Source organism: Bombus impatiens, unplaced genomic scaffold, assembly GCF_000188095.3.
Source record: "Bombus impatiens unplaced genomic scaffold, BIMP_2.2 scf_1055, whole genome shotgun sequence".
NCBI lineage: Eukaryota > Metazoa > Arthropoda > Insecta > Hymenoptera > Apidae > Bombus > Bombus impatiens.
Window position 1 is genome coordinate 1,018,950 of NT_177474.1, and position 17,593 is coordinate 1,036,542.

At 41.7% G+C, this 17,593-nt stretch overlaps 1 protein-coding gene across 1 annotated transcript in view; it reads right to left on the reverse strand.

The window, feature by feature from the left end:
- Positions 1 to 17,154, reverse strand: part of LOC100746632 — a 23,232-nt gene extending 6,078 nt beyond the window's left edge. Inside the window, exons 1-7 of the mRNA XM_024370891.2 lie at positions 15,316 to 17,154; positions 14,077 to 14,360; positions 7,159 to 7,296; positions 4,261 to 4,328; positions 3,888 to 4,180; positions 2,661 to 2,965; positions 15 to 261 (exon numbers count right to left, since the gene is read on the reverse strand). Of these exons, the coding sequence (XP_024226659.1) occupies positions 15 to 261; positions 2,661 to 2,965; positions 3,888 to 4,180; positions 4,261 to 4,328; positions 7,159 to 7,296; positions 14,077 to 14,360; positions 15,316 to 15,397 (1,417 nt within the window). The 5' untranslated portion in view covers positions 15,398 to 17,154. The remainder of the gene's footprint in view (positions 1 to 14; positions 262 to 2,660; positions 2,966 to 3,887; positions 4,181 to 4,260; positions 4,329 to 7,158; positions 7,297 to 14,076; positions 14,361 to 15,315) is intronic.
- Positions 17,155 to 17,593: the final 439 nt, after the last annotated feature.

Consider the following 17,593-nt stretch of genomic DNA (forward strand, 5'->3'; position numbering starts at 1 on the left):
GCCACCGCCGCTGGTTTGGCTATTTTGCTGTCCGACCAGTTGCTGCTGCTGCTGCTGATGCATCTGCTGGATCAGTTGTCGTTGATGCATGTTCTGTGCATGCTGCTGCGCGAATCTCGGACTCTGATGATGGCTCTGATTCTGATGCAACAATTGTTGCGCACTCTGGAAGTTTTGATTCGACGGTTGCATCGCCGCGTTCCCCACCTGGTGCGGTTGCACGCCTAGACCATGAGGTTTCTGCATCTGCGTGCTCTGGCCCTGTTTTCCAAAATCGCTCCCGTTAATCCCGATAAATTCGTCCAGCTGTCAACCTCGAGCAAATGACTAAATTAACCGACTAAATTAAACGACTAAATCGATATACGATGTTATCGTAATACGTAAATAACGATATACGTCATCGTCCAAGTACCACGAAAGCTACGTCAAAGTGAGAAAAGTAATAAGAAAGATTATAACGGAAAATCACGATATCGAACAATATCAAGGGTCACGGCAGGCGACCATAATCGATAGCCATGTCACAGAAATTTCTTGCCATTGAAATTTTCGTATCCGTTTACGTTGCCCTCGGCAAAGATAACTACTTATTTGCCTATACCTACCTACATGTACCTATATGTCGGAGGAGATTCGTCAATTTACTCCGGTCTCGAGCACGAAAGCAACATTTGCATTCCCATTAATTATTTTACATATTAATTACGAACGTCACTCGCAGCGTCCTGCTCATTTTTCTCCAATTACTCCAATTGATCGTCTTCGATAACGCATATTATTACGACGCGTATATTATCTCAGATGTTTCACGCGGATGAGTCACGTGAGCGCGTTTCGAGAAAAATAACGATCCATCGGAGATGCCTGTCTGCGAGTTCGTCGGCAAAACGACGGACTAAAGGACAACGGGAAAGATTCTCGCCGCTCCTTATAAAAGGAACTTATGAATGAACCAACCGACGCGACGTCTTACATCGGGATATCGATAAATTTGGAGACTTATACGCACGGTGCATCGTGCTGTGTGTGGTCGGTTTTAGATGGCATAAATATGGAACACGTATCACGTGCACCGGCTATTTGAATAGCACGTATGTGTCGCGTTATTGCCCTTTCTGAATTTATATGAGGAGAAGGTTACCCTTACTTACGCAAAAATAACCTTTCCGCTGGTTACACCGGAAATAACCATCGGCGATTTTACCCGACGCCTGGCGCGTATCCGAAACGTTTCGATCGTTCCTTCCTCGAAACACAATTTTTGCACGGATAAGACCTTGGAAAGAGAAGCGGAGAGGCGGGAAAGCGGAGAAACGTCTGAAAATTTCATTTGCGAACAAATCGATGCGAATAAAGGCGTATTACGGGGAAATATGTTCGTTGAATATTTGAAACGTACGATCGATAACCGCTGGGAAACAAGTTGATTGCTTTGGCTGGCAATGGTCGCGGATCCGAAATACAACTACCAAACTAACATTCCAATTCGTCATTTGTCATCGTTCGCATGTTTTTATCACGAAGAATGTACGAACTTGGCCTTTGGTATATTTTAAATGTTTAAATATTTAAATAATTAAATTAAATATTTAAATAATTTAAATATTTAAATAATTAAATTAAATATTTAAATAATTTAAATATTTAAATATTCTATTTGTTATACGTTGTACAAATAAATGAACGATTATGCGCTATGATACAAGTCCTTGAATAACGTCGCGAATCACGCGCTACAAACGTGTCAGTTACAAACTGCAATTTTTGTCGCAATGTCAAGGATTCGAAACAATTTTTCCAACATATCCTCCCCGTATTCCAGCTTTTTAATTAAGAACGAAACCCAACGAAATTTTCTCGTATTTTCTTCCTTTTTCCTTTTTTCATAGAGTCGTTATTTCGACGTGCATTAAACTCCCGTTCGCTACTTCGATATAACAGGTGTGCTTTCATATTAAAAAAAAAAAAAAAGAAAAACATATACATCGTACGTACGCAATTTAGGAAGCGAGATAAAACATAGAAACGTGAAAATAAATGAAAATATGCGAGCGATTGAAAATAGTTCACTCGAAAACGTAACGACTTTTTCATACGTTCGATGAAATGAAATTAAAAGCTGTCAGACGACGGAACGACGTCTTTCGCTTTATTCAAAGTCGGTACTAGTCGTATTTTATAGGAAACCGGTTATTTCATTGACAGGACACGTTTGAATCTCAACACGTAAGATACATGCGAATGAATACTCGTTTGCTTTAAATATGCAATTTTTGTAATTCCGATGAATCTGCAAAACGATGGTTTACGATAATTATCGTAGCCAGTCGCTACTTAGTATCGCGGATAATCGTCGATAGTAGAGCGAAGCGTCGAGATATTTGCATCGGTGTAACACAAGTCCAACGGAATTAAATCTAATCTAAGAATTCGATAGAATTAAATTGCAAAACTAAATTCCACATTACATGAAAATCGCTGACTATACGAGTAATTTTCCGCGTAATAACTTTCACGTTTAGGTACTTCCTATGTGTACATTCGTCGATGGAACTTTCGACTCGAGCGAGCAATTTAAAGCCGTTTGAAACGAAACCAATGCTGTCTACCGGCATTGAGAAGCGATTCACAGAGCGCGGAAGTAAATCAAAGATTACCTGGTTCTGAGGGCTCTGATGAAGTCCTTGATGCAATTGCTGACTCGGCAATCCAGATGGTCCCTGAACAACGTATTCCCTCGCAACATTTTGCACCTGCTGGCCACCTGTCGCTGATTGGCCAAAACCAGGAACTTGAGTTTGATGGACCGTTTGAACTCCTCCAGGTGGAGCGTGATGCGTCACGTGAAGCTGAGCACTTTGGCCTGGTAAATTGGGTTGAATCTGTGACGTAGGCTGAAGTTGTCCAGGAAGCGGTACGTTCTGTTGATTGCTCAGGTAACTATACGAGTGCCCGTACTGACCTAAATCAGGTTCAAGCGTTAAATAAATGTCACTGTCCGTTACGTTGCGAGCGGGTTAATTTCAATTTTTACGCAGTTTCGATACCTCCCCCCGTTACATTTTACGTGTATACGCGAAGCAGCCGAGTAGTACGAAAATGCAATTTTATTTCAAACCTGTCGTTGAAATATCAATGGAAAATAGGATATCGCCACAACTATCGTCTATCGCGTGGAATTCAAAAGGATACCGAGGATACGAAGAACATCCAATCGATCGATTTTCTACTTTCCGATTTTCAACTTGTCTTGCCTGTTTATAATTTATAGCCACCGATCTCTACATGACAAACCTAATTATATCTAATCGTACGTAAAAATCATTTAGCTGTATCGCGTGGGATGCCATCGAAGATCGACAGCGTGTTCTCAAGATTAACCCATTGCCTTACAACCGGTGATCCTCTTGCTAGTTAACTAGCAGGCTCGAAGGCGGTGCCGACAATCATACCGCCGACTACGCTCTCTTATTTCCATTTTACATTTTACATGCACGCACATGCCGTAACGCAGCACACCGAAATTGACTTTCGATGACGGATCATCTTGTATAAAGGCAAAGCGTTAATCATCGCTGCGGCAACATTGTAACGCTATGGCTTCTAGTTAATTAACAGCGAGAGGATCGCCCTGTTACTATAATATAGAATTACATCGGTGGCGTGGCTCAAGAGGCAAAATACCAAAGATACGCTGTTCAGCATCGAAGCTCCATCTTACCTCCGACTTTAATCGCAGGCTACAAAATTACAAATTACCATCGTGAGAATCTCGCAATATCGTAGTACGATACGTTTCGGAAAGACAGTGTTTTTAGTGGAAATTCAGAGAGAATCGGCACGATGTTGCTACATGAAATATTTCCCGGATATAAAATACTCACCGCATGCGTTCTTTGGATATTGCTGCATATTAACAGGAGGTTCCTGTGCTCGTGGCTTCCCATAAATCCCTTCCTTCTTCTTCGCCTCCTCCTCATCGATGCTTCTGCTGGACTTTCTCAGTTCTTCCGTGACATTGTTCAAACTCGCTTCCGGTTCCGGCTCGGCATCCTTGCGACTCTGCCCGAAACGGCTCGATATCATGTCCTTGATCGTGTGATAAGTTCTCGAAATGGACTTGCTCTTGTCTTCGTCGATTTTGGTGGTCCTTGGCGCCGATGCAGCCGACGTCGACCTTCGGAGAAATTGCGATTTTATCGGGGAAAATCAATTCTCGGATTCACCGAGTGCGGCGCGATACAGGTAGATATTTACGCGTAAGATTCCGCTGGCTGATAACTCCTGGCTTGACCCTCCTGTCTCACTTCTTGCATCTGAGTGCCCTGAAAAATCGTTTACATCGTAGTTACCTCTCAAGCTCTTATCTCTCCGTGTTATCCACCTAGTCGACTAATATTTCACACTCGTGCAAATACTCGTTACACGTGGTATGAAATGAAATGAAAAATAAAAGTTAATCTAGTATTTTAAAGTATTACTTTAAAATACTAAAAAAGTTAAAAGTGCGGCAAAAATGACAACAGCTGCCTAGTCGCTTCAACTTATTAACCATTCCATACTCTATGTCGTTTCTTCCTTTTGTTACAAGTTCAGACTGAATTATCAGACCAGTGGTAAATAAATTAGATATCCCTTACAATTGGCATATGCTCGAACAAACAAGTGTGATCCAATTACGCGATACTCGCCGTACATACTGCAACGATGACAAACACCGGACGCTAGCAACCTAACAAATTCAATTATTCGGCACCAGGCAGTATCAATTTATCGGTAGCCATGTACGGTTGTCGAGCCTCGAGCTTCGTGCAATTAGCATCAGAGAAAAGTCATTGGCAGCCAACGCTCGAGAGCGTCGGCGGATAAAGCGATTGAGAAGCACCTGAAACTTTTGCTACGGGACACGGACAAGCGATTAACCAGCGTGGAGACATTTTACGTAACACGCTATAAGGGAAAGTGTGCGATACGTTATTAAATCGCTCGGCTCAGTCGCTACAACTTTGGACTTTTCAACTTGGCGACAACCCGTGCAATTACTCCTTTTAACAAGGTTATCCCGACGCTCGAATAAGTTTTTCCGTATTAAAAAGCTTTTCCATTGAAATTTTTGTCCTCTGTCGCCCGTCCCTTCCATTCTTAATCTAATTCTTCGCTCGATTACTACAAGTGATAATTAACGTAAGCCCGATAAGAGTTGATAAGAGCAGATTATCGGTTACTCGCGAAATTTCCTACAATATACGGATTAAATATATATTGTACGTTCGCTTTTGAACATGTGTTATACGCTTGGTCTCGACGTGAAATTAAGTTATTTTTTAAATGAAAATAAGAAATTATCGATTACCGACACCGATAATCGAAAGATATCCGAACTGTTCGCCTTATCGAGTATTTCGAAACCGGCGAGGCGAAGCACGATTCTCACCGGAGGAAAGGCGTCGCGTTGGTTAGGGAAACCCTCGACGCAATCTGCCGGAATCCACCGAAAACAATTCTCCGTCGAAGAGAACAGCGGGCAGCTAATGGCAGCGTGTCCGTTTAAACCGCAGAGGGAATTTCAAAGTTGTCGGACTGAATCCTTTGGTTCTTAGGAAGGGATGTGGTTGGAATAACAACTGACACTGTCAATCAGAAGGATAGAGGAAGAGAGAGGCAGGGAAGAGAGAACAGAGCCAAGTTTCGCCCGTAGGGCTCCATCGCACGCTTCGTGCATACGAAAAAAGATTTTCTGACTTATGGTCCCTGCACAGCTGCCGTGTCGAGGATTACGCTACGCCAAATCTAACGTACGAATATAAAATGTTACGAGTCGTTCCCAATAATACGTTGGATCAGGTATATTTTCCGTTCGTCGTAAGCCGGACCTGGTTTACGCACTTGAGCACGCAGACAACAATCAGGCTTCGAGTAGGACAAAAACATCTGCTTACGTATTTCGGATGCTAACTAACACGCGCTTCGTCTTTTCGGCAAAGATCGTAAGCGCGCTTTCTTATCGTACTGGCCGCGACGATCGCAGCTGCAACAAGATATGCCTATAATCGCCTACGATACGAATTTCCTCTTAACTAGGACAGCTAGTTCTTACTAATCGTTTCCTAGCGAACGTTTATGTACGCGCATACGTACGTCATGGAACGAACCAAGGGAAGCAGGTAATAGATTCGCAAGACGCCTACATCGTAAAAACAATAGCTCGGTTTTACGGTGAAAAGCACGCGCACATATCGCTATTTACCATGCTGATTATAGGACAAATGCCGTAACAAAGAAACGTTAAATCGCGCGAAGATCGTCGTATGACGCGATTATCCGGCACGTTAGAAACAAATTAAAGAATAAGATCGGTGGGATCGTTCGGTTCGAACCGTGTCAGCGTTTCATCGACGAATCTAAAATAAATTAAACACGCCGTCTCTGTGCCAGAACGACAAAGAAAGAACGCACTCTGAACGCAGATCCGACGATAATTCTCCGTGTTCTTTGCACACGCTATATGACTCTCACATCCGTTTGTAACCTACGATCGTGGAATAGTACCTCGTAGCACGTGCATTAACGACACCTACTCGCATTTCCAGCGATTCACGTAGGTGCCCGATCGCTGTACGAGTTGCACGCGCGCGAGCCAATCGCCGGTCAATGAAAAGATTTCGTAATGATCGCGATTCGACCATCTTTGCGAATTGGCGTCCATTTGCTCCATACCTGTGCCTTCGTACGATTGACCGATGCTTTTCGAATTAGAAAAGCAGAGAGTTCGACTCGTATGCCAAAGATTCGAAACTCAAGAGGTAATGGAAGCTTTTAAAAGATAAGCTTTTAAAAGATATTCCGTGAAAATGAAAAACGAATCTTTTCTCTCTATCTTATAAGAGATACTGTGGCGCTAGTCGTAGTTAAATTTTCTGGCAATTATAAATTGTAATTAAGCGACCAACGAGCATAAAACATATCCCGCGTTTTAAACTCTGCTCGTCTTAAATCACATTGTTTCACGGTGTATACTCTTACATATTAATAAGCTATATCGGAGTAACGTTATCGCATCTAGTGCCAACAGTCGACCACGTTACGTAAGAAATTCGACTGTTTCCAGCCAGTCTTACCAGCACATTACGAACGTTAACAAGAGAATTAACTTACCTCTTGAACCCAAGCCTGTTGTTTGATCGGAGCATCCGGTGCAATCGCCACTCTACCGGCAGTTCTTTGTTTGTACTCGTGTAGAATGGGAATCTTGGAATTTTTGTCTCCCGACGACAGAACAACCTCGCGTTCGATCTATAAACGAAATATGTAATTCTCATCGTTAACTCTCAATTTTATTTCTGTGTGTTCCGTGTTAATCATTCGCTTTGTCTATTTTGCCAATTTATTAGTAAATATAATCTTAACTTCGCTATTAATAATCCACCGTGAATTTAAGATACAACGATACGATTAAAGGAAATTTTCTAATACCATATCCAAAGGATCCGATAGCGTTGGTAAATCGCGTACAATTTCACCATCGATCGTTCTAGAAATTTGTTCGTTTATATAATTTTCTCACCACCCTGTCCAGTCTGTATAGACGCGGTGTACGTTTGACGAGCGAACGAATCGCAGTTCGATTACACATTACCATAAAAACGTAGGTAGATTCGATGATAAAAAGTCGGAACGGAAGCAAGATCGACCGATGCGCGTTAAGACGACGCAATGTTTTCAACGAGGATTTCTCATCGTAAACGTCGCGTCGCTTCTCGGTCTCGATTTCACGCTACCTACTCGATTTTTCCAAACAACATCGAGAACAGCAGCACCGCTCGCCAATCAGCCGCTCTTTGCGTGCATATAATGCGTCTAAAAAGGGGTGTCACTGAACTAAACTCGCCTTGAAATCGCATCGCATCGCATCGCATCGCAGCGTATCGCAGCGCATCGCAGCGCAGCGCATCGGTCAGAAGAAAGCAAGCGTGATAAAAACGAGAGAGCTATTGCAACAGACAATGAACACGCCTAATCAACACCGTTCGATAGCATACGCTGTTTACGAACAATTTTCTGTGCATGCTTCCGCATGATTTTCTGTAGTATAATTTGCTACGAAACGAACAAAGAAAAGAAAGGAGAAATAAAGAGAACAGGAAAATTCTCGGTAAGTTCGTTGCCCGTGAAACGAGTTCACCGTTACGTATGTATGTGAAACTGTTCCTCTTGCATCGTCTTACATTCTTGTTAGACAAGTATTTTCTGAAATTTCTCGCCTCTCATCTCTCTAAAATACGTGTCGTAGTAAAGTACGTACGATACTCTGGAATTTTATTGGAATAAAATTAATATTTAAGATTTTGGAATAAAATAAATATTTGATATTTACCAGTTCGTTAAGTTACAGTTACGCGAGTAATCAAAATATTACTGTACAACACGATCACTGCGTTTAATTAGCTGCAGCATGGCGGTTTCACGGAGAGCAGCTACCGAGAGAAACTCGACGGGACGGGACGAGACGAGACGAGACGAGACGAGACGAGACGAGACGCGACGAAACGCGACGAGACGAGACGAGACGAGACGAGAATTTCCAAGTCACGAAAGATCGGCTGAATAATTCGCAAACAGTTAAATGCGCGGAATACATAACACGATTGTCGGCGGGTACAACAAAGGTGCCAAAGACAAGTTCGCCAAGTGACGAAAATAGCGAACTTGCGTAGAAGTAGGATGTCGTCACCGACAATTGTTCCGATTTGTTCTCGCTTCGCGAGGCCGATCCACGGGGAAAAGTGATGTATCTAAACGGCTATCGCAACCCCCTTCCCAACTTCCGGTAAACGGTACGCAAGTATGATGCTCGCTTTGTCTGGCTGGAGAATCTCTGAGAATTTTCCCAAGAACGTAACGAACGTACTTACAACGAACTGTTACCGAAGATTTCACCCAACATCTTCTGCGCAATGCGTAAGTAGAATGTGGAACATACGTGTTAGCGACGGTATCTTGTCAAGTCCGAGACGACGGCAATTAATCCGATGCTATTTTGCTTTCTACCGGAAAGGTAGAGACGAATTTCTGGGACGATACGATGCGCTATGGCGTTAAAGATTAGCCATTTGGTTCCTTTTTAATCACCTTCGTCTCACGACCATCTGTATGGTATTTCTTCAAATAGGCTCGTTTTCGCAAGCTTTTAGTAGCTTCGTAGTAGCTTTGCCTTTCGCCGCAATAACTAGATCGTTTGTTAACTAGTATCGTTTCGCGATATTAATTTTAAATCGTTATCGATTCTCTTCTTTCTTACGATTATCATTTACCACTCTCCTTCCTCTGTTTCCAATTAACAAGACGAATAAGTTGTACTTGAGTGGACGCACTATGACGGATCACCTGAGATGTTATCCAAGATACGGTATAACGCGTTATATCAAACGTATACCGAAAATACGATAGTACAGGAAATATACAAGCAGGCAATAAATTACGCTACAGTGACTTTCACTTTCCTTGAAACACCAGAATAGTTGGAAAATAGATATCTAATCGAAGGAAAATTGATTCAAAATCGTAGCTACGCTACGTTTCAATGGTAATCTTGATTTTCTAACAAACAACGAATAAAACGCGCGACCCTGTAAAGACTGCTCGGAGGAAAAATATTTAACTCGTTTGTAGCATGGGATTAACGAGGTTCGAAAAGAAGAACGATAGAAAACAAAGTGAAGAAACATATATATGGTTTCTCGTGAGTTGACCAACGAAAGTGAAAGGAAGGAAAGAGGGGATGGGATAAAGAAACGACGATGGAATATATGTGGGTAAGAAAATAAGATATCAAGCTAGTAAGATTTAGCTTGTTGACGTTGACATTTTGACATCGTAATACATTTTAACGTCCAATTTAGACTCCTTTCGATTTATTTCGTCCGAAATATTATTTCGATATCGTTACACGCCGACTTGACACGGATGACAAGCGTGACAACGATATTTATTAACGACCGCTAAAGTTGTAAAGAAATTTTAGAAAGTGTATCGTAACGTAGAACGCTGTGTCATGAAATTAAGCGAAATTGATATAAAAAAGGGAGCTCAAAATATCTCTACGCATATTTCTATCGTAAGATAATCGCGTTCGTTTTTACGAGATTGTCTTCAATGGTTGTCTTTAATTGAGCATGTAATTAACGAATGTAATTAATGTAATTTATTAACGAATACTACGTATCACGAGAGATACAACAAAAACATTTCGTCTTTCAACGATATTTCACATTTTACGTTAGAAAACTCTATTATCAAAACAAATGTACAAACTTGTGTGTCCGAGCACTAGTAAGTTGCAAGCAAGTTTATAACGAATAATCTTATATAAAAAGCGTTATCCGCAATTTGTTTCAGCCGATAAGTTAACGAGGCAAATAAATCGTCGCGACAACATTACATTTATGCGAAACAAACGAGTATATTATATCGTAAGACAAATTTCAAACACGATAGTAGAATTCGTCTTGTAGCAAAATCATTTTATACGTCTAAGCGAACACAGAAATTTCTAAGGCACTTGTCAAGTTTTTCTCAAGTTTTATTTACGTATCTTATTTGTCCCTTTCTCTATCTTATTTATTTATCTTCTTGTCTCTTAGGATTACAAATACGTAAGATCGTATTATATCTTTCTTTTTAATAACAATTTTAGTATAACATCGAATCCAGCAAACAAAAACAATGCTTGATAATTTTTTACCATGATAATTACCATGATAATTTTTTGCATTTTTTAAAGTTAATTGTTTACCGTGCCCTTAGCGACTTGTACATTTCTTGAAAATAAAAAATACGAAATAAAAAGTGTGGATAAGAAAATTTAGGAGGATAATCTCGTAATTACTCAAAGTGCAAATTCATCGAAACGGATGAAGCCGCGTTACTGTTCGACTGGCTGTTCTAATATGGAACTGCTAACGGAATCGTCGAATTAACGAACGTACGATCTGATTTTCATTACCCTTGATGCCAGCAGCCAGCAGACATCGTGGACAAGCATTCGGTTCCGAACGAGTCATCGCACATGTTCCCATGTTCGTTCAATTTGCAAAGAAAACTCGTCCATTTTCTCACACGCACGATCCCGTAAGGATCCAGCAGCAGGCAAAGCCGTTGCTTATCCTCAGAGGAAAAAAAGAACCGAGATTGAAGTTGATATCAGAGGAGAAATGGAGCATTGAACAAGGTAGAAGGGGAAGGAAGGCAGCGGGCAGAATAAAATGCTTTCATTCCTGCTGAAAGGAGAATGTCAAAGCGCTCTTAAGAGCGTCTCTTTGATATACTTCTACACAATCACCGCGGAACATCAAGGAGGATATTAAATTCACACGTTTTGCTTGTGTTCCTCCCTTATGGAATTTAATACCTGCCCTGTTATTACGGTCCGTTTGATAAAATTTATTTGCAAAGCATCGCGCGCCGCGATAAAACCCGGCCATCCAAACAATGGCGCTTTCCTTCCCAAAAGAATAGCAACTCGAGTTAAGAGGAAAGCGATTCCGCGGCATTTCCGACAAAACTTCCAGATAAAACCAATCGAAAGCACGACAATCGGCTTTCCTCGTAGTTCAAATAATCGATCGTTTCCATCAAAATTATTTTCTAAGAACTAGAACGAAGGATAGGATGGATTACGTTATATCTGACGAACTGGCATCCAACATCTCGACTACGCAATTGTAACATCCAACGTACAACGTATCTCTTTAGTCGATAATTTATCACTTTGACAAATGGAATCCGTTGGTCATCGAATAATGTAAATTTCTGCCTAACAAGCCCGCTCTTACCCTTTTTCTGGCAATCGCTAAGTTCTAAGTTCCGATATAGCGTCGTACAGTTCACGACTGTAATAAACGACTGTAATAAAGATGAGAGAATAAAAATGGCGTAATTTTGATATTTATTCTACGTTTTAACGTTGCGGAATGGTATCCTGGTTATGTAGCACAAGCGGTTCTTTCTCAATGAGATTAAAGTCAAGTTTAACGAGTTTAATCTTCGCTCTATATCGATACTATCCTACCGTTAACGTTACTGTATCTTTTCCGAATGCGCGTATATTTGACAAATTAAACAAATTATCGAAATTTCTGTTGGAAAAAAAGAAGAAGAACAACGATTAATACGAACAGATCTTTTTCGGATAATCTAACAAACGTGAATGATATGTTATAAAAAATACCAGCAGCCGTACGAATTAAACTGTTATTTGAGAATCGATGTCGTATTAATAGAAATATCGAAATATCATGTAGTAATCATGAGATATCTTCGTGTAATATATTTCTGCGCGAAACAATAACGAAAGAGTTGTTAACAAGAAATTAATTCTTTCAACAATTTTCCTATCGTTGTTCTTTTACGAGCTTTCTATTACGTTCTACACGTAATATAAATTACGTCTTTTGTTTCACTCGTACCTACTGTTATTCAAATGTTCCACCGAAATGCGAAATTAACCATCTCCGTTTTACGAGAGAAAGTTAATAACGGTTAATTACTTATTACCATACAATCAAGAACAGAACGGGAAGATCATTATCACCAAACAAAGCACGATAATTTAATATACGAATCGAATGTGCAGCATTGTATCGTTTCTAACAAACTGTAAACATTTCTTCGAATTACTCGAATATATCGCGTCGATTACAAGTGCTAGATATTTCTCAGCAATTCTTTTCTTTACCCTTTAGATCGCGTTGTTCTTTGTCTATCGATAACGCCGAGAAGAGACCGAGTTACTCATATAATTATATTATCCTTATACCGAATACCGAATATGGCTAAATAGTCGACGACGGTTTAAACCACGTTTAAGAATAAATAAAAAAAGATGGTTCATTGTCGAAAAAAATAAATTTCTAAATGTATCGTACGCGTGTACCAGACCAGGTGTTTCGTAATTGAACACGTTTAAACTTTGTTCTCTTGAAAACGAGAACTTTATACATTTTTCATTTATTTTCGCATACATATATAAGAAGCCGCTGTCGATTATTTACTCGTAGCATAGTCGGTACTTGGGCAAGTTAAAGCATACTTTACTACGATTACCACCCCATCCTGTAGTGGTAAACTTGTCGTATACGTATGCGCGCTATATACATATATGTACACATGTCGGATCGACAAGCATCTATTCAGCGTGTAAGCAAAGTAGGTACTTACTCGTTTCGTTCCAACAAACGTTCGACCCAAAGGTGACAGGTGTCGAAACTGAGCGTCGTGCGTGAATACGATTCCCACTTGGATTCGTAAAAACGATTCTAAACGAGATGCGGCCTTGGATATGCCGTCGGAAGAGAAAAACGCAATTAAAGGGACACTAGCACGCTGGCTTACTCGTTGCTGGCAGTAGCAGCAGCAGCAACAGCAGCAGCAGCACAGCAACGTCCGAAGAAGAGGTACAAGAAGAAGGCTAGAAAGTCGACGGTGGAGACCATACCGAATAAAGCGCTACGCCTTGACTTCTAACCGTGGCGTTTCCTTTTTTCATCGACTTGCAAGTCAAAGTCCACGACTGGAATCGCCATATTCAGTCTGTTACACCTCGAAACTCGTCGCGTTATCGGTGTTTGTAAAAATTCACCGGCACGCCTATGCGCTGCGTGTCTATAACAAAAGTCTCCAGCCCGCGACCACTTCTATATGCCATGCGTGTATAGAAGCGTAACAGTGCTCTACTATCTACGTATATACGTATATACATAATACATATGTACCATCCACGTTCCAGTGCACAATCGGTGAACATAGGTAGGTTTTTCGCGCACGTGGAATTAATGCACGCGTCGTTAATATGCATCGTTAATTAACGCGCGACCACTGTCCGTGACGTGGTTGCATCGCACGGAACCACCCGTATTCTACGTTATTCTTCCTATGCTCGTGTTATTTTTACATGGCTGTTGGTCTTGTTCTCTTCGCCGAACGAACCTCTTCGTTGGTTGTTCAAAACGCTGTCGCAAATTAATCACAACTATAATAGAACAGGTACATATCCGAATCCGCCTGAAACAAACTTACTGGAAATTTGCTGCTGTGAGTCTGCAAGTTAGCTGCCTGTTGAGTCTGATTCGAGCTCTGTTCCTCCCCGTAGAGCGGTGGCATCCTGTATTCGGGTGCAGGATTCTGCCCGGAACTTCGAACCTGGTTGTCGTCTAACGTGACGTTCCTTTCTATAGCGGAAATCGGCCGCGACGATTGCTCCACTACCGTCTGCACTCTGCTGCTCTCCTGCCCATTCTGATTCTTTTGATTGTTCGGCACCGGTTTCGGTGGTGGTACAGGCTTGTAAAGTCCCTCCTCATCTGAAACACGTAAACACGATACGTTTGTTTTGGTTGAGTCGAATCGAATCTCGATGGATTCAAGGGTTACCGAAAGTAAAGTCAATGGAAGGACGTAAAAGTTAGACAAAATTGTCACGCGTCTGAAAAAAAAATCTCCGAAACATTCAACCTCTAAATAGCATTAATTCCTGATAAAAGAGTAATTACGATTAAACGGATGTTGAGCTGCGCGTAAAGTTCCATTTAGTCGGAGCAAAGTTCGACGTATCCACACCATAGAGAAATGAATTCGCGTTGGGTGTCGTCTTTTCTTCTAGCAAATTTATCGGCATTATCGTAACCGAGTTAATCTATGTTTCTTCATTTAAACTTCATTGTGCTTCCGTGCTGCGCTTCGCTGTATCGGAAATCACTATGTAGGTACGTTTACCTTTATATATATTTTCGTGAAATGTTCGCGTTAATTTTCAAATTGTCGTTTAACATACCGTTACCTCGCTGCGCCAGTAACAAATAAACGATGCTCGGATCAATTTCTTCGACTTGAAACGATATTCTATTTACCTTTTCGCACTTGATTAATCGCAGTATAAATTACACGCACGGCTTACGCACAGAGTATAACGTTGTGCGCGTTTAATATATTAGAATTTAATATATTTAATATACAAAAAAAGACTTATAGAAGATAGAAATAGAAAGAACTGAAAAAGACTGTTTCACTATATGCAAATCTTTTCGTCTTTTACCAGGGAATGTTATGGGCGTACGTTCAACTTCATCGTCGCGATAATACTTTTCACGGTATTTGACAAATTATTCAGTAAGAAAATCGAGCATCGATTATCTCGTAACGTATAACGTTGCGGGTAGCTTCTATCTAGCGCGTTTACACACACGTCGCGCAGATCGAGAATTCCGACTGCCATTCGAGGGACGCTAGACACGCGTGATTTGACCGTGGTTTCTATACCTTGATTTTGGTTTTGTCGCCTCAGACGATTCTCCTGCTTAACTCTGCGAACCGTAGTGGCCATCGCGTGTTGGCTGACCATTTCTGAGGTATGCTGTCGCGAATGCACCAAGAGCCTCTCCTACACGTTTTACGAACACCTCGCGAATACCTTCTACACCGAAGGAACAACCTGTCATCACTAGCTGGCAAATTCCAAGTCGAACGATGCGTTCGTAGCGTTTTAATCGAGAAACACGCGTAACACGCGAGTGAAAGTGTGCTCGTTGTATCTCGTTTCGCTGGAAACGCTGAAAATGCTGAAAATCAACGGCCAACCATGAAACTGGCCTCCGAAACGGGATTTTATCCGTAATTACGATTAAACGGTTAATTCCTTCGTTCTCGTAATAGAAGGCCGATTTTATCGTCGTTCGAATTAACTAAACCAACGAGTTTCGTGTTCGCAAAAGACGCGTGTCGCAAGCCATCCAAGTTTCCATCATAATTACACTCTCGTCGAATCGTACGTTCCACGATGAAGAAAACGCACACGAGCAACGTCGTGATCGCGTCCGTTTCCTTCGCTGTCGAAAATGTTCCACCGTAGCTCGACAGAGTCTCGTAACAACCGTACATATAGTTTTATTTCACGATATTTCGCTCGAATCTCCACTTTTCTCGAAAGAAAACTTGCCACTTTTCCACGTAAAACGTTTACCACCCGAATAAACGTTCGCGTTGAATTATGTACCGTTCAGGCGGACGAATTATTAAAATCACGCGTTTCGTTTAAAATTCCGGCAACCGACGCCACCCGGTGCTTCGTTCGACTATAATTATCGTAGTCTTCCATTTCGAAACACACGTCTACACAGTACGCGTCGTTTTTCCGCTTTCTCTTAAAAAATCACCATCTTCCATCTCCAACGTATCCTTCAACGTGCTACGACTCGGATCATCTTCGAAGCCGAACATCGTTTCGCTCGTTCGTTCTTCGCGAGGATACCAAGAACGTTCATCACCGATATTCGTCGACTCGATCTTCTCCTCTTTCGCGTTTCTTCGAAGTAGTCGCATCGATGCCGACCGATTCGTCGCGAGTTTCTACGAAATCGAAAGAAACGCCAGGGCACATCTTTCACCCCGGTATCACCGTCGCGTCCGACACCGATGTGACCGAAAGGGGATTTGCTCGTCGATCGATACACGGCGAGAGGAAGGATGCGATCGTACGTCGAGCGAACGTATTTTCTACGGTAGTTCGAGTTTGTTCCGTGCACGCGCGAGTCGCGAGCGGGAATGCTGCGTGCCCGGCGAAAGAAACGGATTTTCCACGCGAGCGGAACTCCGATCTACGCTCGGCCCTTCTTAGACGCACTGAAACGACTCAAACTTTCCATTGAGTGAACGTCTGGTTCCGCCGTTCTGACTTCACTTCCGGTATCGTCCCACCACTACGAATGAGAAATCGTTATAGACATCGGTGGGAGAACGATCTATAGGGGAAAGAGACGGTCGTTAGAGGAAAAGGTACGAGCGATCATAGAGAAAGATGGAGAAAGATAGAGAAAGATAGAGAAAGAGGGAAGAAGAGAGAAGGGTACGATGGTGAAAAGGAGAGAAGAAGGACAGACGTTCGGATAATTTATTCCGCGTCCATACGCAGACGGACTCCGTGGCGTGCGTCCGACGAATATCAAGCTGCTCGTTGGTACTGCCACTGGCTGCTCGATCTCTCCGATCTCCGATAGTCGATGCCGATTGTCGCGACACTCCTCCGTTCCTACACTTTCCTTCGCTTTACATATCGGATTGCTGACGACGCTCTCTTTGTATAGTTCGTATCCGTCACTCATTCTTTCTCATTCTTTCTCATTCTTTCTCATTCTTTCTCATTCTTTCTCGTTCTTTCTCATTCTTTCTCATTCTTTCCCATTCTTTCTCGTTCTTCCGCCCTGCGATCATTCGATACCTTAACGTACGAAAAGTGTCACCCTACAATTTCCCGCGCCCTACGATAAATTATCTTCTTTCCATTTCACGCTTTTACGCAATTTCTAAAGCTACACTCCAATCGATCAATTTATTTGTACGCCGTAAAACGACGCTATATTCATAATTTTATAAAATACAACTTATTAAGAGCGGATTACGTCTGACACCCGATATATAAAAGCTGCAAAACGTTTCACTCATCGACACAGCTGCGTATACCAACACCGTGGAAAGTGCTCGAAAACTAGCGAAGAAGAAAAAATGGGAACGTCGCGAAAGAAAGTGATAAACGAAAGATAAT